The following is a 24,423-nucleotide window of genomic DNA, read 5'->3' as shown; positions in this document are numbered from 1 at the left end:
GTATAGTTCAGGGCCAAGCTGAATCCACTGCCTGCTTTGGACCACAAGTCATGGTAAGTCCCAGGCACAGAGAGGCATTCAACTCAACCAGAAGCCCAGAAGAAGGCTTGGAAAGCCAAGTCTGACCTTGGCATGGCCTGGCACACGTATGTGTGTTTGCAGGCACTTCTTCCAGCATCTTCCACAACCAAGCTCTTCTATGTCCCCTTCTCCAGCAGGCTTGAAGGTTTAATCACCTCCTTGCACCTTGTTCACTCCATCAATGCCCAGGACCCTTCTCTAGCAATGTCCTCCAATCACACTCCCTCCCCATCTCACCCACAACAACCTCCAGATCTCAAAAATGTCCTATTTTTCCAGGACCTATTTTTCTTTTTTTCTTGTGGGATAAAGAGAATCCGATTCCCTTCTCACTCTGCATGGCATGAATGAACTAAGGAAAACTCCAGAGGCAGTGTAGGACCAGAGGGACTGATAAGGATGATGGTGAACCATCATCCACCCTGTCCTATGTTTATGGTCCTTCAAAGGAGATGGCTGGACCCCAAACATATGCTCAGCATCCAGCAAAATGGGAAGCCCACTATGTGACCTGAAGCTTTATCATCAAAGAAATAGAGATTTGCTGGACAGACACCATCCTGGGGACCAGCATTTACAAGTGATCAGCCTGTTGGTGGGTGACACTTTGTCTGCTGAGCCAAGCCAGGTTCCAAGCCTACCTGGGCCCCAGTTCATCTTCACAACGCCAGGTGAACTCCCCAAAGCTCTCATAGTGCTGGTTGTAGTGGTACAGGACACGGTGCAGGCTGGGGGAACCCAGGTCCAGCAGGGTGTTGTAGGCTGTTTGCTGCTCCTTGCCACTGGTGTAGCCATTGAAGAGGTTGTAGATCTTGTCTGCTATTTCTGGGCAGAAAGAGAGGAGGTGTGCAGTCAGGGGCAAGGATAGGCAGGAACAAAGCATACCAGGCCAAAGCTCAGCTCCAGGGAAACCAAGACCAGAGCCAAGATTTGTTCCTGAGTTATGACAAGGTTCCAGTGGAGGATCAAGAGAAGAGATGGCATTCCCCAGGCTCAGTCTAGGGTTAGGTTCCCATAGTTTGGTCTTTGGTCCAATCTCACCAACCCTCAGCACCATGTGGCCACCATGGGTGGAGGGGATGTTACAGCCAGGACATGAGACATGCTGGAAGGGGGAACTCCCTGTTACTGTTCCCAAACACCACAGTCCTGTAGCTCCTCCCTTCTCACCTTGAGCTTTCACATCATCTACCACAGGGCAGGGGGTCTTGACCATCACATCACTGGACCTTGAGCGTCTTCCTGTGTTATCTACTCCCCAGAGCGTGAACCTGGCCCAGAAGGGAAAAAAATTGACTCCCAAGCCCTCACACAAACTCAGGCAGCATCAGACAGGATCACCACGCTCAGAGTGACAGCACTGTCACAGGCATGGCACAGGGACAGTGACTCACATGTAGGTGGTATCGGGCTCCAGGCAGCGAACGATGAGGGAGATGGTGGAGGAAAGTCTATCTGGCACCTGGGCGGGCATGGCACAGGGTGACTTGGCACCAGAAATTATGTCATCCACGAAGCTCAGCACTGTCTCTAAAGAAAGAGGTGAGGACACACCATGGGGGAGGACACAGAAGATGCCTGTCACACAGGAGAGCTGCTGAGGTCTGTGCCTGGTGCCAAGGCTCGCACACGAGGTTGGTACAGACCTGGACCCACAGCTTTTCCAGCAAAGCTCATCCCTGTCATCATGGAGCTCCCACCTCTGCAGTGTGGTGGGCAGGAGAGGGGCTGCTCTCTTCCACAGAAGGGTGGATACATTGCAGCACCCTCTTGCAAAGAGGGAGAGGCAGGTTTCCCTCCAGAGCCTCCATCCCACCATCCCGAGAAAGAACCATCAGATTCCCCACTCACCGGTCTCCACCTTGGAATGGTCCATCCTGTCAGTCACCTTCTCTTGACGGAGGAGGTAGTCAACAATCTGCACTCCAATGGGGGGCTCTGAGTGCCCCCACTCCAGCACCACCAGTGTGCTGCTGGGCTCATGAGCAGTGGAGAGACGCAGGCTGTGAGGGGGACAACACTGCCTGGTCAGCATCTTGGGGGGACAAGGTCCAGCAGACACAGCTACTCCCCACCCAGTCTCACCCTCAGCTGTGTCAGTCCCCATCTTGTTGCTCCTCTCTGCCATAAAAAGGCAGCAAAACCACCAGGCTGAGGTGTGGGGGAGCTGCTGAGGATAACCCCATCAACTGGTCCCCATGGACCCACAGAAGTCCCGGCACCTCCTGTGACTGTGCTGGTGACCATCACCATCTCCTCCCAGACCCACCACACCAAGACACTAGGCTGGGCACGGGTGGAAACCTACATGGGGTGTGGCAGAGGGGCACAGGTGGGCAGCCCATCAGCCCCAAAGGCACTGGAGTCACAGCGGCACCAATCCTCGATCACATCTCCACTGCCTGAGCACCACAGGGAGCTCATGGTGGCCTCCTGCAAAAGCTGGGGGACAGGAGAAAGGAGTGAGCACCAAGCAGGAGAGCTCCCATGCTGCTGTCACACCAGGCAGCACACAGCCTAGGTGAAACCCACCTAGATGCTGTCCTACCACCACCCCCTTCCCGTGTCCAGCAGCTCCTCACCCGTTGGGTCTGGTTGTTGGTGACCAGCTCATAGATGGGGGCAGCTTTGGTGACCTCCAGCAGGATGGGCTCAGCTGGCATATCAGGAGCAGAGGTGAGGTGGCAGAGTGGGCAGGAGGAAGGGCAGTGCCCACGGCTCTGGCACTCCATCCTCACCCCCGCTGCCATGCGCTTGGTGCCCGACTCGGAGAGACTGGCGATGTACTCTGGGAAGGTCAGCACCTTGGGATCCCTCTCCTGTTCCTCTGATTCATCTGAGGGGGAGTTGCCTTGAGGAAGAGGGAAAAAAGGGGCATCAGGGTAGGCTCTGAACCACCAACAAGGGGATGGAAGGGGAGTACATGCAGCCAGGAGAGAGGCAGTGGTGCCCAGAAAGCCTCCAGGGTATCCTCCAGAGCTCCCTGCTCTAGGGATGAAATGTTCAGCTGGTCTTCAGAAAAAGACTGGGAAGTCCACCCTAGTCTTTACCCTGACAGCTTTTTGGTTTTCCCGTGCCTCAGTTTCCTCAAGTTTTCACCTGGCACTGGGACAAGCCACCCTTGTAGCAGGTCCCCACAAGAGGGACCCTTCTTCATGTGGCTGAAGAATCATTAAGGATCTGCCTGGGCACCTTCACCTCATGCTGATGCTCCACCAAAGCCCCCAAACAGCAAAAGCCCTCCTGTCCCAACAACTGATTTCTTCCCTGGACTCCCTCAGTCCCCAAGGATCCCCATTGAAGCTGATGTGACCCAACATGGGGGACACCAGAGAGAATGAGTGTCAGACCAGGGTGAACAGCAATGATGAAGAAGTCTTGGGAGAATCCCAGACCAGGTCTAAAGAGCTCAAAATGAGCAGGGAAGACTTGACAGTGCTTCACCATACCCAGAAAGCTCCCAGGATGGCTGCAAAGCCACAAAACCCCTCCCTACACATGTGAAAGAACATGGGAGAAAGGACCCTTTCAGGAGCTGGCTCAAACCTGGCTCTGCCTGGCTCTTTGCCCTGCCCTGGGCCATAACAGAGGTGGCCAAAGCTGCAACCAGGTGGGGGAATAGTCTTTCCCTAAAAACTTATCTTACAGAGCACCATCATGGAGCAAAACAAAAGGGTGAGATGGCAGCAGATATGTAGAGTGGAACTGCAGACACCCAGCCAGCTCTTTTGCCCTCTTTCCCACAGAATCATGGAATCGTCTTGGTTGGAAAAGACCTTCAAGATCATCAGGTCCAACTATTAACCCAGCACTGCCAAGGCCACCCCTAAAACTTGTCCCTTAACACCACATCTTTTAAATCCCCCCAGGGCTGGTGACTCCACCACTGTCCTGGGCTGTCAGTCCCAGAACCTGACGACATTTTGGGTGAAGAAATTGTTCCTAATATCCCATCTAAACCTGCCCTGGAGCAACTTGAGGCCCATTTTCTCTGCTTCTATTGCTTGTTACCTTGGGAGGAGAGACTGACTCCACACACACTCCAGCCTCCTTTCAGGAGCTGTATAAAATCAGGTTACCTCTCAGCCTTCTTTTCTCCAGGCTAAACACCCCCAATTCCTTCAGCTGCTCCACAAAAGATTTGTTCTTCAGACCCTTCTCCAGCTTCCTACTGCAAGCTCATCCAGAGCTCATCTGTCCTTGAGACTCCTGTGGCTGTAAACCACAACTTGGGGTACAAAACTGTCACTTCAGTCCCCCAGTGAGCTGGAAATTGATTGTTTTGGGCTGGCTGTGAATTGCAGCTCAGCAGGAACCTAGGGAAGGCAAGAGGAGCTGGGGAATGGTTTGTCTCTTGCAGTTTCTCAATTGATCTTCAGCTCCTGATGTTTGCAAACAAGGAAAGTGAAGGAAGGAAAAGATGGCAGGTGCCAGAGCAAATCCACTATATGAGGGTGTGGGTGGAAAGAGGCTGCCAGACCTGAGAAGCCTCCAAGCAGGAAAATCAAAGAAGAGGAAAATGCAGGATTAAAGTAAGGCCTCAGTACTTACCATCAAGAGATAGTACATCTAGAGACACCCCACAGCAAAACCAGCAATGGGGTCTGTACCCTCAGAGGTTGGCTTGGGAAGAAGCTCAGGCTTTGGAAAGCTGAGCCTGCAGGATCCAAACTCAGGCTCAGAAAAAAGTCCTTCCCAAAAAGAAGCCTTTCCCACAAAAGAGCCTCAGAGAGAAAACAAAGATCTCTGTGTCCAAGGCACAGCCAGAGCAGAGCCAACAAAACCCAACATCCCCAGTATGGGAGGAGATGCCATGATCCTGGTGACCACCGTGTCAGGCAGACACTCGGCTGCTTCTGCTTTTAGAAAGCTCATGTCCCAAGCAGGCATTGCCCTCTGCACCATGATGGACCTCCCAGAACTACCTGGAGTACTGTGTCCAGTTCTGGAATCCCCAGCAGAGCAAGGACATGGAGCTGTTGGAGTGAATCCAGAGGAGGTTATGAAGATGGTCTGAGGGCAGGGGTGTAGAACTAGATGATCTTTAAGGTCTTTTCAAACCTAAACCATTCTATCTTTCTATGTTTCTTCTTTCCAGCCATGAAAAGCCCAGTGCTGAGAGCCCTGGGAGAAGAAAGCACATTAAAGAGGGTAAAGCCTGGCTGCAGGATGTGAGTGGAAGAAAGGAGATAGAGTGGGGACAAAAGGACGGAAGGAACAGGATTAAAGACAAATAAAAGCTAAGTCCAGAATCAGGCAGGATAGCTTGGTGGGATTAATGCCTTCATCTTTCATTTCCCTGAGGGTGCATGGATTTATCTTCCTTCCTGGCCTGGACTAAGTCCTGCTGCAGTCCAAGGGAGTCCTTCAGTCAGCTTTGAGACCAAGGGTTAAATAAAAATATGAGATGGGAAACAGCCCTGACATGGGCTGAGCACTTTCCCTGCTGTGTTGAAAGCAACCCCAGGTTCCTTCTCCATGGGGTGGCTCTGGGGACCCATCCTGGAGCTGAGAAGGGCTCCTACCTTTGCTGATGTCCTCATACTCCAGCCAGAGCTGCCTCTGGACCTGCCTGTTAGGATACCAGATGGAGCAGGACTCCTCGAAGCCATACACTGCCTCCTGGATGTAGTGGTTGCCAAACTGGTCCAGCAGTGCCACAAAATCTCCCCGGGAGGTGGCCCCATCCAGAGAGTGAAGAGCGTTGCTGAAGGCTAGGGAGGAGATGGGAGGAGATGCTCAGATCCCAGAGGACCCAAAAGCCCTTGGCCACCTTCCTACATACTTGTGATGGGCAAGCAACCTCTAAGCCTGCCAGAAAAAGGCTGTGTATCCCCTCCCCACCTCTCCTTCCCTCCAGCCCTGCACACTTACACTGGGAGATGGTCAGCTGGTTGAGTCGGACGTGGTACATGACAGACTGGACCTTCCAGTGCTGCAAGAGGGGGTACCCAGACACCTCACTGAAATTGACCATTCCTGTTGGAGAGAGGATGTGGGAGATCAGTGCCTCTGCCAGGGTGGTCACAACCCCTCAGGCCAGGCCCTGTGGGGTGGGAAGTGCTGAGGGTACGAATTGTGCACACACTGTCCCCATCCCCAGGGAGGGATTTGGAGCTGAGGGTCACCCACCCCCTGGCAATTAAAATTGTGGCTTTAAAGGCAAACATGTGGGCTCATTTCATCCCCTCTTGCATCCTCTCCTGCCTCCTTCCCAGTGTCTGCTTCCACGACATGCTCAGGTATGCTAATTATTTTACTAACGAGAGTTGTGCTTTTAAATGAGCTGTTTGCAGGCCTGGGAACAGTCACCATCACACTATGTGTGCCTGGATGCAGCCAAACAAGAGGCCCTGGAGTGCTCTTCAGCCAGGACTGAGCTGAGCAGGATGCACACATATGGGAGAAACCACAACTTCCTCTGATGTTCCCAATTCCATTATGGCAATAATGTCCCTCTTAAGAAGGGGACATTCTCTCTCTTTAAGAAAAGAATCCTGGTCTAGTGGAGGGTGTCTCTGCCCCCTGGCATGGGGTTAGAAGCTAGATCATCTTTAAGGTGCCTCCCAACCCAGACCATTCCATGATTCTATGAAAGACACCCCATTCTCCAGCCATTTAGCTGTGCCTTATAGGAGCCAGAAATCCATGGAGACCAGGGCTGGGCAGCCACTTCATCCTGCCCAAGGCATGTAGCACTTCAGCTTCCATGAGCAGAGGGACAGAGAGGCCACAAAGCCTGGACAAAGCCCCAGAAATTCAACTAAACAGTTCTCACAGCCCTGTTTTTGGTGACCAGCACATCCCATGCTGTGCAGCAGGAGCGAAGCAGCAAACCAGTGCTGAGCATCCTCCCTCTCAGCAGGAGCTCAGGAGGACAACAACAGGAATCCCCCCCTCTGAAACAAGAAATGAAAGTGTAGGATAAGCTGGAAAAGATCCTTTGCCTTCCAGTGCCTCTCCCTTTGGTGCTGGCTCCTACCAACAGCTTCAAAGCCTTGCTCTTCCCCACAAAGTGTTGATGTGAAAACAGCCCTTCCCTGCTCAGCAGCTCTGCCTCTGGGGTGTTCACAGCCAGATCCAGATCTGCTTGCTGACAAGCAGAGACAATTTTACTTCTTTTCTTTTTTTTTTTATTCCCCTTAATCAGCCACAAAGAGACAGCAGAGCCATGGGAAACAAATAGGAGCATTTCCTGCCTCCTGCCTCCCCAGCATAATTGCCAGCAGAGTCCCAGTCCCATTCCTGCCTTCTATCCTTGGAACCATATCCAGGGCAGCAGAGCCCCATCAGGAGGGCAGGGGTCCTCCAGGCAGGGCTGAGCATCCCCATGGGTGCAGGGGTGACCTGCCAGGACCCTGCTCCATGCCTGCATCTGCCTGCACACCCATCTCCAATGCCACAAACCCTGGGGCAACCAGCCCATGGGTGCTCTGCAAACAAAACTCTGTCAAACAAACCAAATGTACAAGGTCTCTGATGAAACCTCTCTGCAGACACCTAAAATATTTTCCTTTCATCACTCCTCGGCCCTTTCAGACAACTGCAACAAGCACCAGGGACACAAAGGCTCTTTAAGGGTGCTGGGAACTTGGGGAAGGGAAAGTAAATCCTTGGAGGTTGTCTAGGAATCCATGACAACCCCATCACTCATTGCCTATAGGGCTTTGGCAGGACAAATCAAAATATTTTGGTTTGGTTGCAGCAGGCTTTGAACACTTTGTTGAATTGGCAAAGGATCTCTGATTTGGAAATCGAATTAAAGGTATTTGAAAAACTTTTTTTTGCCTTGAATAAATAAAATTCTTTTTGCACAGACCCCAAATACACAACGAATGCTTGAACTTTTACACCACACAATTAAATTTACAGCCTCTCTTTCATTTTTAATGCCTTCCTCTGCTGCTGCCAGTGAGCATGAGATGCTAAAGCCAGACTAGATATATCCCATGGTAGATACAGCCCTGCAAGGGTTAGGTGCCAAAGCTGGGCATGCTGGCAGCTGCTCTGCTGGGACAGGAGCAGGTCCAGCCAGACTCACTCACCAGTGAGGAACTCAGGGTCTGGCACGGGGTCAGAGAGCTCCTCTTGGCACTGGTTCTCCAGAGGCACTGTGGCCACCACCAGTCCATCTGGCAGCTGCTGCTCCAGTCCCCGGGCAAAGTTGTTCTGCCTGGAAGTGAATTGCACAGAGGAAGGCAGGGCTGGGGGACAGAGAAACTGTCTGGTATAGTACCCACCAGAGGGTGACACATCCCAAAGAACCCCCCAGCACCACGCTCTTCCTTTAGGCACAGGTTACATTTTTCTCTTGATGGAAAGCCTCAGATGTGCCCTCCCCACCAGGCCTGCCATGTCCTGCCAAGTTTGGCCAAGATGTGGATAGACCAGGCAGTCTGTTCTGACCCCAGCCTGCCATCTCCTTGAAGAGGATGGTGAGCTCTGACCCTGGTAAGGTCACCTCCCCACATCCCCAGCTCACCTGAAAGTCCCTTTGAGCACCTGCCCTGGTGCCACCTCCTTGGAGTGGTTGTTGTAGCCATAGAAGATCTCCCCGAAGAGTGTCTGGTTCATGGGCAGCTCATGGGGCTCCCCACAGTCCCCTGCCTCAGGGCATGACTCTGAGATGAGCTGGCATGACCTCCCATCTGTGCCCAGCTTGTAGTCCTCAATGCACCTGGGAGGCCAGCATGGTGCCCACCGTCAGCCACAGCCCCCAGTGTTGGGGACCGAGGCCACCAAGGCCACCCCAGAGGGGACACTGGGAAGATAGGAGCCTCCCACCCAACCCGAGGAGCTCAGGGTGGCAGTAGCACCTCAGGGCTGTCCCCGTGGCTGGGCTGGTGATGGGTCACTCACCCACAGAACATGAGGATGTTGTAGAGCAGGGGCTCCTCGGGCAGTGGGACCATCTGCTGCAGGCAGAGCTGCTCACAGCCCCCATTGAAGCCATCAGAGCAGTCCACACCAACGTGACGGTCGTAGCACCCAGTTCCATCCTTCATGGGACTCAGTCCTGTTGGGCACTGGCAGGGGTGGGGGGAAGTAAGAAGTGAAGCCCCTGAAGAAGAAATCTTGGAAATTGCAGCCTGAGCCATCTCTCCAGCTCTGGTGGCATGGCACCAGGACATCCCAGCCCTACACACCCCCTCTGCTCCAGGGTACACAGAGCAAAGCAGCAGCAGGGGTGATGGGGAACCTGTGTGAGGGACATGGGACCTTCTGGAGAGCCAGCAAGCAGGAGGGCTCTCACCTCCCCATGTGTGCATGCAGCAAGGGGAGAGACGCAGATGCCAGCCAGAAAACACCTCTTCCCACTGCAAAACCAACTCCAAAATCTCCATCCCCAGATGATGGGAAGGGAGGAAGGCCACAGCCCATCCCCTCTGACCCTCCCCCTCCTTGCTCACAACAAAGGGAGCTGTGCAGGTCCCCACGCACCACACAGCCCGTGGAGTCCAGCTTGCGGTCGGAGATGCAGCGGAAATTCTTGCTGCAGCCCCCGTTGTCCCGGGAGCAGTCACGGACAGGGCCAAAGGAGTCAAGGAGGACTTCCAGGCTGTCGAAGGAGGAGGAGGTCATCAGCTCTTCCCTGTGAGGAGGAGGAGGAGGAGGTGTGTCACTGCTCAAAGGTGACAACATGAACGTGTGCGTGAGCACAGCTGCCAAGCTGGGTTTTTCTGGAGCTCAGGTTTCCCTTGGGCTGAGAGTGAACTGAGCAGCAGCCAAGCTTTTAGAGGGATGAAGGAGCTACTGAGATGATGAGAGCTACTTCCAAAGGCACTAAAGAAGGGCAGCTTAATGGATGTACTAATCTCCACTTGCAAAATGGTCAGCAGGGGCCCCTGCTCTCATCAACCCCCATGTGCTTTGGGTCAGTCCTATTGCTGCAGGGCTGCACTGCCAGGAAACTTCATAGAAGCATAGAACAGGTTGGGTTGGAAGGGACCTTAAAGATCACCTACTCAACCCCCTGCCATGGACAGGGACACCTCCCAAAAGTCCAAGTTCCAAACCTCATCTGACTTGTGCTTGAACACCACTTCTCTGGGCAACCTGTGCCAGTTTCTCACCACCTTCATAGTGAAGAGTTTCTCCCTCAAGCCTAATCTAAATCCTCTCTCTTTCACCTTAAACCCATCCCCCCTCTCATCTTATCACTACATGCCCTTGTAAAAAGTCCCTCTCCAGCTTCCTTGCAGCCTCTTCAGGTACTAGAAGGCTGACAGAAGGTCTGAAAGGCCTCCAAAAGGCCCTTACCCCACCATTACACCCACCTGACCTCCACCGCGTCCTCCATCACTGTCATGTCAGTCTTGCACTTGGCTGAGGGGTTGATGGCCAGCTCAGCTGGTGGGATGACGAAGCTCTTGCTCAGTGGCAGCCACATGCCTTCCCCCAGGGTGTAGGTGAACCTGGCAGGGAGAGCAGGGAAGGCTGGCATGGAGAGAAACACCGAGCCCAGAGAGTTGCCTCTACCCAAAACCAAGCCCTTGAACCTCCCTGGTGCGCAGCAGGGATGCCAGCCCAGCCTGGTCAGGGTGAACTGGGGCAGCTCCTCCAAATGCATCAAAATGACTCCAAAACCCACACGTGATTTAGGTAATGAATGAAAAACAACAGGCATACAGTTTTGTTTTCAGGACAAAACCTCCTTCAGAACCTAAGCTTCTCTTTCATCATGGAGAAACCAGCTGCTGGGTATCCAGCATCATCCCACGTAGCATCTGTGGTAGGACCTTCCCAGCCATGCATGCGTGCCCCCAGGAGGTGGCACAGGACAGCTTTGCCAGCTGAGGGACCAGCTGTTGTGTTGAGTCAGATTTCTGAGCCCCAAAAACGTGGGGTTGCCTTTACTGCTTACCGAAAAATCTTGTCAGATGGCTGCTCACCCAGCACCAAGTCAAAACCACGCTGGAAGATGGTGTATGGCCAAGGTCTGGAAGAGAAACCCAGAAGCATCAAGTCAGCATCACATCCCCATCATCTAAAATGTTTCCTTTGCTCCCAGACTACATGCAAAGAGGTCCTGGGATGAGACAGCTGAAACCAAGCCAGGACAAGTCGATAAAACAGCCTCACAGCCAAGATTTTTATTTTGAGGTTACCACAGCTCCTCACCTCAGCCCAAACCCACCAGCAGGTAGTGGTACATCACATCCTTCATTTTGGAGTACACCATGCTCCTGTCTGGCATGGTTCAACTGACCTCAACCACCCCTGGGTACCCCCAACACAGCTCCCATTTTAGGGGTTGGTGTTGCAGCCACCAAAATGCTAAAAAAAAACCCAAAACCAAAAGGCAGCTGACCCTGCTCCCTGTGAAAGGGAACATGTTGGGATCTGGGACTTATTTTTTATTCCTGCCTTACTCCCCTTGGGTTTCAGTGTTTCAGGTGGCATTGTGGAGGGATCTGGAAGACAAGCTGGAAGTTTGAAGCCAAGCAGGACGCTGGGGAGCTGATGACCCAATCTTTTCAACCCTGCTGCCCTATAAAGCATAGGGTGAAGTGTGACTAGGACTCAGTGACCAGTGCCCTTCAGTAGGATGCCTGCAGCAGCAACACCTCAGGATGTGCATCCTTTCAGGAACCACTAAACCCTAAAGCTCCAAATCCCCTTTGCAAGAGCTGAGGAAAGGAACAGATTTCTTCCACCCCGTTGCATGGCTGCTGTTAAAATTCAGGCTGAGAGCATTGGGTGCCACTGACAAGCCCAGGGATTTTCTCCTGAGACAATTACAGCTCTCCTGCCCGAGGCCTTCAGTTCCTAATCTGAAGTCATTTCAGCAAGGATAAAAAAAAAATATATTGATTGCAGGATTAAGAGGGTGCAGCCTCATTTCCTCACTGGGATACAATGCCACTTTCCCGGCCAGGACCAGGGAATTACACTCAGCCTGCATATCCTGTTGCCCAGAACAAGGTCACCTCAGGCTTGAAAGTAATGAATGGGTTCTCCTGGATGTCTGGAATGCTTCATGCCTCCACCTCAGCTTTTAATCTAGCAGCCTGGGAGCACACCAGGTATGAAAAAAAAAAAAAAAAAGCAGATGAGGGACTGCATCAGGAAAAGCAGTTGGGAAGAACAGTGGGCTGGACAGCACATCCAGGAGCCCTTGGATGCCAACATGTCCAGGATACGCAGCCAGTGGGTTTGGATCTGCTTGGGTTACATCCACCCAAGGGTTCAATTCCAAATTTTATGTGATAGTGGCTTTGAGCCAAGGAAGAGGTCTCCCTGCTCTGGTGAGGGACCATGTGGCATCTCCCCAGCCTTCCTTACTTTGCCTTTACTTAGGGCACTGGAGGAGAAGGTGGTCAGTTCTTATGCACTGGAATAGGTGACTTCATGTTGGCTTTCCACCCAGAAAGCAGCACATGGCTGACCATTCTGCTCTTGTTCCAAGTAACAAGTGAGAGAACAAAAGCAAATGGCCTCAAGTTGTGCCATGGGAGGTTTAGATTGGATATTAGGAGCAATTTCTTCCCTAAAAGGGAACCCTAAAAGGGTTCTCAGGCCTTAGAACAGGCTGCCCAGGGTAGTGGTAGAGTCGCCATCCCAGGAGGGATTTCAAAGCCAAATTACCTTAAACTGGCCTAAACCCTCATACACATTGGGGCAAATCCCATTACAAGTTGAGAAGGGCACATTGATAAATATCCCTTAAATGCAGACCATCTTAAAGCTCATTGGGGTGTCTGGAAAGGCCACCCAGGCAAGAGGAGCACATGGGGATGGGAAAGCCAGAGGCCATCGCGTGACAAACCTGAGGGCTGAGATGAAGAAGTGCAAATGCAGGTTAATTTCTTATCTAAAGGCAGCTGATGTGATTTTTGGTCAAGTCATATCAGCAACCAACCACAGGAATTTGGTTTGATGAGCAAAGATAAAACAGGGTTGGTTGAATTCCTGGAAACTGAATCCTGTTCATGAAGTGTTCCATTAGGAGCCAAAAAGCCACTAATTAACAATGCTTATCAAAGGATTTGTTTCAAAGAGCTGAAGAGCAGCACAAATAAAAACCCAGCTGATCAAATTTATCTGCTTCCCACGATCTAAAAGATCTGATTTTTTGGAAAAAGTGATGAAGATTTAGAGTCCAGATGCAATGGGTAAATAATGAACTGCGACAGTGCAGGTCTCAGCATGGTACCCAAAATGTACACAACACACAACACCTCTGCCATCACCAGTGAATTTCAAGATGAGCTCATCTCCAGGAGCAAAATTAGATGCTGCTGAGTGATTAGACACTGAGACAACCTGTAATCACTGCAAACAAAAGCAAACTTACTTAAACCAGAGGGTTGAAATGAGATTTCTGATAAAAATGCCACAAAAGTCACAGCCAGACCACACCATTCTGAAGCTGGTGAGGGATCTGGCAGTGCCAGAGCTTTGCTGACCTCTCCTTTGCTAAGAGCCAATGTGGCTGAAGCTGCTCAGCCTGGAGAAAGTTGATGGGGGACCTTACTGTTCTCTACAACTACCTTAAAGCAGCTTGTAGTGAGGCTGATGTTGGTCTCTTCTCCCTAGTGTCTAGTAATAGAAGAGGAAATGGGTTCAAATTGTGTTAGGGGAGGTTCAGATTAGATATTAGGAAAAATTTCTTCACCAAGAGTGGTGATATTGCCCAGGGAGGTGGTAGAGTTGCCATCCCTGAGGTAAATGTGGAGCTTCAGGAGATGACTTAGTGGTTAAGTGGTGTAGGACTGATGGTTGGACTCAATGATCCTGAAGGTCTTTTCCAACCATGATTATTCCATGATTCTGTGATTCTCCAGGGACTGACTCACCACCCAGCTTGAGATGAGGGGAGGAAAAAGGGGGTTGGAGATACCAGTGCACAGTGGGCCTCTGTTTTTTGGGGTGTCTGGGCTTTCTGCACACTACCTTCAGCCATTCCAGGAAGTTCCCTCCTGCTTGTCACAGAGCCATGAGGGTTAAGGACAAGACAGCTCATCCCTAGAGGCTCACAAGGAGACAGGAAGGTTTGGAATCCCTCATCAAATGGATGCTGAACCATCAGAAAAAATTCCCTTTGCATTTTTAGGGGTGTAAAGCTGTGGAGATGACAACAAATGCATCCCCACCTCAGCCCTACTCCAACACCCCACACACCCAAACCAAAAGCCCCACAAGAGCAGGATGCCAATGAGAGTGTCCACAAGGGGAAGAGGAGCAGTCTCCATCTTCTCCAGGGGGCATTCAGCCTGAACCCTACCTATGGCTTCTTCTGTATCATGTCTGATTATTTCAAAGAAAATAAACCCCTCTCCTCTTGCAAACCTACTGCAGAACCCAGCCATGCATTGACTTTACAGTTCACCAAGGTGCCTCTAACTCTTTCACCCAAGAGTAACAGCCCTAAAATGCTGCTGTTGAAGCCCAGAAGCTTGTGCAAGGCTGGTCAAAGCCTGGGCACACTGTAGCAAGAGCACTCACCCTTGGTTTGTTCCCCACTCGTTCCGGATGCAGAGGTGCTTATGTACGGGGTCCTTCATGTAACCTTCATAGCAGAGACATTCACCTATGGAGATGGGGGGAAAGGGGACATTAGGGACATATTCCCACCCAGAAGCTCTGTCCTGACCACCCCAAAAGCTGGGATGAGGAGGCAGAGGTGAGCAGCTACCCTTACTGCCAGACCACACACCGGTCTCGGGATCGCACTGGTGCTCGCAGGGATCCAGGAGGCGCCGGGCGCAGAGGTCCAAGGTCCAGGGCCCACTGGAGTTTTGTTGGGAGAAGAGGACAACCTGCGCCGGGTTCAGCCAGTCACTGGCATCCAGCTGGCTCCCTTCCAGCAGGATGAACCGGCTCCCTGCCATGGAGAGGGGAGTCAGCCATGCTCAGCTGCTGCTGGACCCTCTATCCGATGAAGGACCCCTCCATCCTGCATCCTCTTATGGTCCCCTCATCTCCTGATTGTCCCCATCATCCTGTGATTGACTCTTTCATCCCTGCCCATCCCAAGCCAGTGCTCTTTATCCCACAACAGCCCCTTCTGTCCCACAACAAATTCCTCTGTCCTTCTGCTCTGTGATGGTCCCCTCCATCACATGCCTCTCTTCTCCATCCTATGCCTATCCCTCCATCCCACAATGGCCCCCCTCAGTCCTGTGTCCATCTCCTCCAGTCCACACCCACCCTATATCCCACACTAGTACCCTCCATTCCACACCAGTCTCCTCCATCCTGCATCCATCACCTCCATCCCATGACAGCCACCTCCATCCTGCATCTGTCCTCTCTGTCCCGTGTCCATCCCTTCCATTCCACACCCATCCTATATCCCACACTTGTACCCTCCATTCCCCACCCATCCTATATCCCATGCTAATACCCACCATCCCACACCAGTCTCCTCCATCCTGCATCCATCACCTCCATCCCACGACAGCCACCTCCACCCTGCATCTTCTGTCCTCTCTGTCCTGTGTCCATCTCCTCCAACCTGAACCCTGTACTACAGTCACACCCTCCATCCCATCCTGTGCCCACCCTGCATCCATGCCCTCCCTTATTCCCTCCATCACAGCTCACAGAAGATGGTGGGAGGGGGCAGGTAGGACCCTGGGGCACTTACCATCAGCGATGAGGTGCTCAGGGACGTGGAGGGTGATCTTGACAACCAAGGGACAGCTCATGTGTGAGGAGCAGACTAGGCTGATGACACAGCTCGTCAGGCTGATGAGGGTCAGGGTAGTCTTGTTGACGGGGCTCCGGGGGGACCCCACTGCAGAACACAAAAGTATTGTCACACCTGAGAGCCACAAAGATCTTGGGAGGATCTTGGCATGCAGAGACCCTGCCCACCCCCCTGGGAAATTTTGGGTTTTCAAGAACATGGAGCCACCTTGGGGGTGGCAGCCTCTATCCTGGTCTCCCTGAGCCCCTGAAGCCCAGGCTTTCCTGTACCCCTCTACCTCTGCACACCAAGACCTTGGCAGCAGGATGTCAAAGCAGAGCAGAGATATTGAAGAGGAGAAAGGTAAACATGATATCACTTTTTTCCCCCCCTTTTTCATCTCAGCAATTCTCTCAGGTTAATTTTGCCATGACAACAGCCTCCTGGATGCCTTGGATAAAGCACTGGAGAGCCCTCATAACTCAGGGCACACTGGTCTTTGGCTTTCCCACCTCTCAACTGACGTAGCTGAGTGGAAAAAGCTGGTTGGGAGCTGAGCAGAAACAGAGCCCAAAGGAGTCTCCCAGCACTGGCACAAGGAGGGAAGGAGATGGCTTCTAGGCCCCAGAAAAACGAAGTATAATCCACAAAAAGAGAGAAAACAGGCAGAAACATCCTCCAGGGGGAAGGAAACCTCCCAAAGGGATGGTCCCCTTGCCTAGGGATCAAGCCAGACTCCATCCTCCATAGCACATACAGCTGGCAGGCTCCCAGTGCCAGAGCAAACCCATGGCACAGGAGATGTCAGGGCAGCCTTTGAAGGATGCTGCTCAAAATTCCACACCAGAGCCCAGCAGGAGCCTCCAGCAAAACCCACAATATACTCCAGGCTCAGCTGAGAAACTCCACTGAGGAGCAGCAGCAGAAGCATGGGCTGGCACCTGCCTAGAGAAGCCCGGATTATGCCTGGAGTTCCATGTTTTCCTGACAGAAGTCTCCTAAACCAGCGAGGTGATGGCAAACAAGGTCCCCAACCCTTTGTCACCCACCTCGGCTGCGCCTCCGGCTCCGTGAGGGGTCTGTGTAGAAGGTCAGCTGGGGGTCGGTGTCTGCCTCTGTCCCCGAGTCCCCCTCGGGGTTGAGAAATGCTGAGCCAGCTGCAGGGGACACCGAGGGTGGTCACAGTGGGGCTGGCACCATGCCACCCCAACCAGCCACATCCTACATCACCCCACAGAGACAAGAGGCTGAGTATGAACCAGCGTCTGCCCAGGTGGCCAAGAAACACCAGATCAGGGACCATCCCTCTGTGAAGCCCTGGGGTTCATTTCTGCATCCCTCACAACAAAAAGGACATTGAGGGGCTGAAGCATGTCTAGAGAAGGGGAATGGAGCTGGGGAAAGGTCTAGAGCAAGGAGCAACTGAGGGAAACAAGGGTGTTTAGCCTAGAGAAAAGGAAGCTGTGGGGAGACCTTCTGGCTCTGTGTATCTCCCTGAAAGAAAAGCTGGAGTGAAGGTTGGTCTCTTACTCTCTTCTCCCAAGTAACAAGTGACAGGACAAGAGGAAAGGGCATCAAGTTTTGCCAGGGAGGCTTAGATTTGATATTAGGAACTATTCCTTCACCCAAAGGGTTGTCATGCCCTGGCATGGGCTGCTCAGAACAGTGGTGGGGTCACCATCCCTGGAGGGATTGAAAAGCTGTGTAGATGTTGGTGCTGAGAGAGAGAGTTTTGTGGCAGGGGCAGTGCTGGGTTAACAGTTATACTTGATGGTCTTGAAGGTCTTTTCCAACCAAAATGATTCTGGAGGCAAGGACAGGATGCAAGCCTTCCCTTGGAGATCAGGAGCCCCTTCTACCACATGCAGTGAGGACAGCATCTTCCCTTCCCACCACATGCAGCCCCTTCCTGTGGCTCCCATTACCTTGCAACTTTTCCCCACAGCCACACTGGTCTCAGGAAACAGTTTCCACAACCAACCCCTTCTGCATCTTTGCAAGCAACCAACTCAACATCGTTTATTTCCTTGCAGAGACCACCTAAGCCCTCATTTCCATGCTATGGGCCCTATTTCTCCATACTAAGAGAGTGGTGGCTGGTAAGAGCATCCTATATCCATCCTGGGAACAAGCCCCTGACCCCATACCTCGTGCCTTGTTGTTGATGCGCTTGCGCTGGCTGCTGGAAGTGTGGGACAGCAGGGTGGCCTGCTGGTGGTTTGAGTCCACAGGGCTGGTGGCAATGATGTTGTCCTTGTACTTGTTCATCAGAGACAGCTTGGCGTTGTCACTCCCTGAGCAGGAAGAATCGAAGGCAAAAATCTTTCAGGGATATAGATTTCAGAAAAGGAGGGAGGCAAGAAGGAGTTGCCTTGGAGCCATGCCCAGCATCTGCCTGAAGCAACCAGGGTGCCATGGCCCATGGGCTGAGCTGTCCCCAGTGTACCCTCAGGAGCTCCTCAATGCCTAAAGGGGACAGGGACCTCCACTGAAGTAGCCAAAAGCTAAGATTTAACATTTAGCCTCTCAGGGCACTTTTGCACACACAGGTCTGTAATGAAACCCCCTGGAGAGCTTTAGGAGCCACAGCACAGCATTCCCTAAACCATGTCTCATTGAGAAGGCTCCAGCTGGGTCACTGGGTTAGTAATACAACCAATGAGCAAGTTACAAGCCTTAAAGAATCCCTGCTGGTGATCAGAAGACATCGTTAACTCTGAATCCTACTGATGGTAAATATAATTTTGCTAATAAAAACCTCAGCTGAAGAAGACAACAGAAATCTTGGGATATAGTAGGGAATTTAGGGGCTCATCATAGGGTAGCTCAGAGAGGACACCATTCTGGTTCTCCACCCTCTACACTCCACACTGCATTGTCCCAGCCACATCCCACTCAACAAGGACTGCAAGGTCTCTTCAGAGTGCCACTGTCTTGGTTTGGGCTAGGATAGAGGCAACTTTCTGTCTTGTACTTTTGCTTTCAGCTAAGTTTCTTGGAAGTAGCTGCACTTGCTGAAATTAACAGCAAGTTTCTCAGTCAGTGTCTGCTTCTGGGACTGATAACACTGATGTTTACAGTTACTGCTGGAGAATGATCTGCAGAACCAAGGCCACTGCTCAGTTCTGAGGAACATCTTGTGCTCCAGAGAGAGAAAAAGAGTAAAAAGGTCACACCTGCAAACCATCCCTTAGGGAGGAGCAGACAAGATAAATGACTAAAATTGACCAGAGTATTCCATCCCATACAAGTCATACTCAGTGTAAATTTGAGGGATTGATCACAAGGGTCAAACTCTTCCTGCTTCTTCTTTCTTCACCTGTCCCTGCTTTGCTTTGGCATCCTGGGAGGATTCCATCCATTCCTCTGCCTGTGCTCCTGATCCATGCCAGCCTGAATCTGTGTGGTTCCTGCCTCCAGCTCCCTACTGTTACTGACTCCAGGATTCCAGCCTGGACTTTCCCAGGGCTGCCCTGCAGCCTCGGGAATGATGTGAGCATTATTGGGGAAAGGGGGGAGGAAAGTGGTATCAATTTTCCTGTATATTTGTATATATTTAGTAATTTTTCCTTTTCATCATTCCTGCTTCATTAAAGCTGTGCAGTTTAGTTTCCCTTATTGTGTCTCCTTTATCAGGGAGGGGGATTAGTAAAGGGCATCTGTTATTTGGTTTAATCACTGGGCCAGCTACCAACTATTGCTGACAGCTACCAACACCTCACCCACCACAAAACCCCAAAGAAAGGGGGAAAATGCTCAAGGGAAAAACACATATGGAATTATATATGAATTGGAAAGGATGAGCTCAGCCCCACCTGGTGTGAGGTCCATGCTGGCCTTCTCATTGCAGCCCTGCAGTGAGTCCAGGGTGCGGGTGACCTGGCTGGCAAAGTCCTCGCCGCCGTTCATGCACTCACGCTGGAGGTGGTGCCGCAGGTCGGTGATGTCGTACTCGTAGCCATCCAGGATGGGGGTCTCCCTGATGCTGAGGGTCCCGCTGGAGTTGTGGCCCTGCACCCGGGCGTTTCGCAGGCTCTCCCTCCCGTGGCCCCCGATCAGCACCGAGGGGATGTAGTGGATCTCGTTGGCAGCCTCAGCGCTAGCGCTCTTCTGGGGCTGTGGCACCCGGCGCCGCTTGCACCATCGCCGGCGGGTGTAGAGGATCATCACCAGGCAGAGGATGGAGAGCAGCAGGGCAATCATCCCTCCCTGAGGGCACAAAGGAGAGGGGTGGCTCAGGCAGGGGCTGGCACCACACCCAGGGATGCAAAATAATCACAGAATCATCCCTCTTGGAAAAGACCTTTAAGATCATCTAATTCAACCACTAACCCAGCTCTACCGGCTGTTAACCTAATGCTGCTAATGGAACTCCCACCAATTCCAGTGCTTAAACCATGCCCCTCAGCACCACAGCTTTTAAAAACCTCCAGGGATAGTGATTCAACCACCCCTCTGGGCAGCCTGTTCTGGTGTTGAATTATCCTTTCAGTGAAGAAGTTTGTTCTCTTGTCACCTGGGAGAAGAGACCGACCCTCTTCGCTCCAACCTCCTTTCAGGTGGTTGCAAAAGAGCAAAGAGGTCTCCCCTCAGCCTCCTTTCCTCCAGGCTGGTCCCTCCAGGTGCTCATCATAAGAATTGCTCTACATGGATGCTCCAGGGTGACCAAGGCCAAGGCAATGGCACGAGAAGCCTGGTGGCAACCCATAAGAGGGTGGTGGCACAGGGAGTGCCTGGCATTGGTGAAGGATTGCTGGCCAAAGCCTGCCTGGAGCTGAGCCAGCTTTGAAGTCACCCCCTAGGCATCAAGAAGTGTTTAAAGCAGAGGATAAGAGCAAGATAAGAAGAAAGAGTGTGGAGAGAAGAAGAATAAAGAGCAGGAGCCAGCTAAGAGCTCAGTGTCCATCCACAGCTCCAGTCCCCTTCCTCTTTTCTATGCAACAGGTGATCTTGATAAAATAATTGTGATAATCTGCTCCATTAGGACAAAACATTAAGGGGATTATTGAATGAGATGCAGGAGAGGCAGCTGGAAAAGAAGCTCTAGTGGGTTTTAATCCTCTTTCATTGCCAGGATAATGGAGCTGCTCTGCATACTCCCAGCCCTGCTTCCACACTTTCCTTAAAAAAAAAAAAAAAAAAAGGATCTGCAGCCAGGAGGCTGGAAAATCTCTTGCAAGGGCTGAAAACTGGTGCCAAGAGTTTCTTAGTGGTAAAGTCAGGGCCTAATTCTCTATCATGTTAAAATCCCTTTGATCCACAAATAATTAGAGCTATCCCCAACCCCACTGGCCCCTCATGTCACAGCTCTCCATAACCCCAGGAAAGGGTCCTCCTGCAGATGGGGTGACAAGCAGGTGGGAGTAACACCAGGGCATTCCCAGCCTTCCTTTGCTGACTCCTGTATGGACATTAGATCCCACAGAAACACCAGGGATAATTGGGAAACAAGGGAGACCAAGCTGAACCTTGATTCTGGTGGATGGCTGTTTGTTTAAGACAGGGATTATGGGTCTGCCAGAAAGTTCCAAAAATTGCTGAACCAAAACTGAGTTTCTTCTGCCCTGACAGTCTTGGATGTCAAACTGTCCCTGAGGAAAAGCAGCCTGTGGCCAACTGAGATTTCCAGAGGCTCTGAAGGGAGGAAGCAAAGCAGCACTAAGTGTCTTCCAGAGCAGGAAGAGGAGGACTTCTTGCATGGTCTATGTGCTGACTGCCAGCACTATGGACACAGCCTCTCCCTCATGCTTCTCTTCCTGGCAACAACTTGGAAAAAAGAAGAAAAACAGCCTTGAAACCTCCACATCATCCTGACTCCTGGCACAAAAGACAACCTCAATTTGTCAGGGCATAAGGATCCTGCTGGAGCAGAGCTGCAAGTGATGGGGGAAAAGAGGGAGAGGGAGGATTCAATCTCTATTCACACATTTTGGTACAAGACTGACGAGCTGCAGACAACCTTTTCATCAGCTCAGGAATAAGCCATCTCTATTCCATCTTTAAGCCATCTCTACTCAGTGGTACCCATGAACATCACAACCATGGTAGCAAAGCAGGGCCCAGCCTCTCTGGAGGTCATGCACCTTCTCAGGAGCAGCTGGGAGCAGACAATAAAAAAAAACAAAACAGGGAAACAGTCTGAAGTGCTTTTTTTTGTTGTTTTTGGAAGGTGGTTTTTGCCAGTGCTTTTTTTTTTTTTTTTTTTTCCTTGAGACTAATCAAGCAGAAATGACAGAGGAGAAACCTGGCCTGGGGCTGCAATCTGGAAGAGCTATGGATGCTCTCGTTAGGGTAGGCACCATTAAACAGCCTGTTCACAGCCTCAGCAACACACTGTCTCCAGCTAATTATCTTCTTCCAGCAGCAAAAAAATTGTCAGGTTCTTCAGATTTTTTCCAACATATAAAAAAACCCAACCAACCCCACAAACCCCACCTCCTCCAACATGCAAATCTCTGCCTCACCCTCCTTTCTTCTTAAACTGAAAAGGGGAGATTTAGATCCTACATTAAGAAGAAATTTTTTCCTGTGAGGGTGCTGAGGTTTCCCACAGAAGCTGTGGCTGCCCCAAGTGTCCGAGGCCAGGTTGGATGGGGCTAGAGCAACCTGGTCTAGTGGGAGATGTTCTTGCCACAGCAGGGGGTTAGAACTTGATGGTCTTTAAGGTGCCTTCCAGCCCAAACCCTTCTGTGATCCTAAAATCCTATGAAATAACACAGCTTTTCAGAAACCTCCTGCAGGTTTCACAATACCTGAAGTCAGGCTGCCTTCCCATCACGTACCATGACAGAGATGTGGAGGATCCTCAGTTCTTCCTCTGCTGATTCAGTCTGGGGCTCATCCGTGGGGTCAAAGCCAGGCAGGACAGGGGCCCCATCTTGGTGATGGATGTGGAAGAGCAACGTCCCATTCTCCAGCCACTGCTGCCGCCAGCGCACCAGAGGGATGTCATCTGTGTTGCCTGAGATCTCTGCAAAAGTAAAGCCAGCCAGGTGGGAAATGTGTCAGAGCACAGGGGTGATGGGGAACATTCACCTCTTCCCAAAAAAATGGCTGGAGGGATAAAGGGACACACACAGCAGGCTCTCTCCTGTCACCTCCTGTCAGCGCCGCGGCTGCCCCTACAAGACCCAAAACCTCAGGGGGTAATGAAAACAGAGTAAAAATTTATATTTCTGAGCAAAATCCAGATCCCTGCAAAAATCCAGATGTGCTGCAGAAACAGAGCATTTCCTGACAGCATCTTAGAGGCTGGCAAGATCCTTCCATTCCTGACATATTTCCAGCCCAGGTTTCACTTCTGTGCTTCATGTTAAACATGGCACATAACATGGGAAGCTGAGGGTATAAGACAACTTCCTGGCAGTGCTAACAGGATCATTGGGATCACAGCACTGAATCAGTGCAGACAGAAAATATTTTCCATCCTTTGTGAGCAGAGAAATACGTAGGTGGCTGTGATGGCACCTGCAGCTCTGGCTCTGACTGAAGTGCATTCAGAGGTTTTCAGTCTTCAACCTATTTTTCACAGGACTCAGCCCTGAGATCTGCAGATATCCCTGCACCTTCTGCCCCTAAATCCCAACTTTCCACTTTAACCTCAGGGTTTGGGAGTAGTGGGACAGAAGCCAGGGCTGGGCTGAGGAGTTCTGGCAGCTGAGGACACCCAAGTAGCATCAACAGCTGAGGATGGGGACACAACATGTGCTGCAGGGCACTAAACACCAAATCCAACCACATTCACTTGCCTGACTCCAACATTCCAGAGACATCCTACGGCTGGGTCTTAGCAAAAGGGAGGGTCACCTCAGCAAATGCCCAGGAGAGACAGACACTGCTTTAACCACCATCTCCAGCACAGACCAGGTCATCTTAACCACCTTCTGGTGTCACCTTGATCCCAGCTATCACTTTGAGCCTCCCACTTGCCTGGTAGCTATTTTTCATGGCAACACAAGCTCCAGCTGCATTTATTGGAATGACCAGGCAGAGCTTCCTGGGGAGATGCAGCTTTTCCTCCTGTCCCTGTTCTGTGGGGACAGTCTGGTCTGACCCTTCTGCTCTGTCCCATTTTCCCCATGGCAGGGGGGAAAGCACTCAGCTCACTTTGGAAATCATCATCTTATCTCATTTCATGCTGCCTCTAGATGAAAACTGAAATTCAATTACAGTGAAAAAAAAATTATATTTACTGTTAATTAATTTCATTAGGCTGCCTCAAGTGAGCTAGCTTCAGGGGAGGGGGAGACCAAGTTTGTCCTCCCAAACTGATTTGGGCTAATGTTTCTTTTGATTAATCAAGACAGTTGCCAATAGGCAGATTTTTTCCTGCTCAGCACTGTATTTCTGGTGGCAACTGGCACACATGGAGCATCCCAAGGAGAGAGATGCTGAGCTCTTGTGAATGCCACTGGGAAGCAAAACTGAGGGGAGTTAAAGCATCCAGGAAGCCAGAAGCACTTCTGAAATTCCCTCTAACCAGAGATGCAGGTTTAGGAACACAGAGACTCTTTGAAAAGTGGGTTCTGGAGGCCAGGAGGGTTTGAAGAAGCAGAACTCCTCCTCTCCCACCTGGTCTTTATTCATGGGCTGAAAAAAGGGAAAAGAAGTTTTCCTGCTTCCCCAACTCCCCACGGCATCTCAACTTCACATCAACCAGTTCATATGGAAGAAAACATCCTTCCTGCACCTGCCTGCTATCATGAAAT

At 51.4% G+C, this 24,423-nt stretch overlaps 1 protein-coding gene across 1 annotated transcript in view; it reads right to left on the bottom strand.

The window, feature by feature from the left end:
* Positions 1–718: 718 nt before the first annotated feature.
* Positions 719–24,423, bottom strand: part of ASTN1 (astrotactin 1) — a 40,133-nt gene continuing 16,428 nt past the window's right edge. Inside the window, exons 2-22 of the mRNA XM_030455150.1 lie at positions 22,498–22,685; positions 19,531–19,924; positions 17,863–18,009; positions 16,765–16,872; positions 15,674–15,823; positions 14,741–14,908; positions 14,530–14,614; positions 10,946–11,020; positions 10,359–10,496; positions 9,523–9,673; positions 8,941–9,107; positions 8,564–8,758; positions 8,127–8,254; positions 5,956–6,060; positions 5,607–5,795; positions 2,664–2,932; positions 2,390–2,523; positions 1,933–2,084; positions 1,476–1,611; positions 1,252–1,352; positions 719–906 (exon numbers count right to left, since the gene is read on the bottom strand). Coding sequence (XP_030311010.1) covers positions 719–906; positions 1,252–1,352; positions 1,476–1,611; positions 1,933–2,084; positions 2,390–2,523; positions 2,664–2,932; positions 5,607–5,795; positions 5,956–6,060; positions 8,127–8,254; positions 8,564–8,758; positions 8,941–9,107; positions 9,523–9,673; positions 10,359–10,496; positions 10,946–11,020; positions 14,530–14,614; positions 14,741–14,908; positions 15,674–15,823; positions 16,765–16,872; positions 17,863–18,009; positions 19,531–19,924; positions 22,498–22,685 — 3,368 coding nt within the window. The remainder of the gene's footprint in view (positions 907–1,251; positions 1,353–1,475; positions 1,612–1,932; positions 2,085–2,389; positions 2,524–2,663; positions 2,933–5,606; positions 5,796–5,955; positions 6,061–8,126; positions 8,255–8,563; positions 8,759–8,940; positions 9,108–9,522; positions 9,674–10,358; positions 10,497–10,945; positions 11,021–14,529; positions 14,615–14,740; positions 14,909–15,673; positions 15,824–16,764; positions 16,873–17,862; positions 18,010–19,530; positions 19,925–22,497; positions 22,686–24,423) is intronic.

This window comes from Calypte anna, chromosome 8 (genome assembly GCF_003957555.1).
Source record: "Calypte anna isolate BGI_N300 chromosome 8, bCalAnn1_v1.p, whole genome shotgun sequence".
NCBI lineage: Eukaryota > Metazoa > Chordata > Aves > Apodiformes > Trochilidae > Calypte > Calypte anna.
The sequence above is the reverse complement of the archived record's forward strand: the minus strand, read 5'-3'. Positions and strand labels throughout refer to the sequence as shown.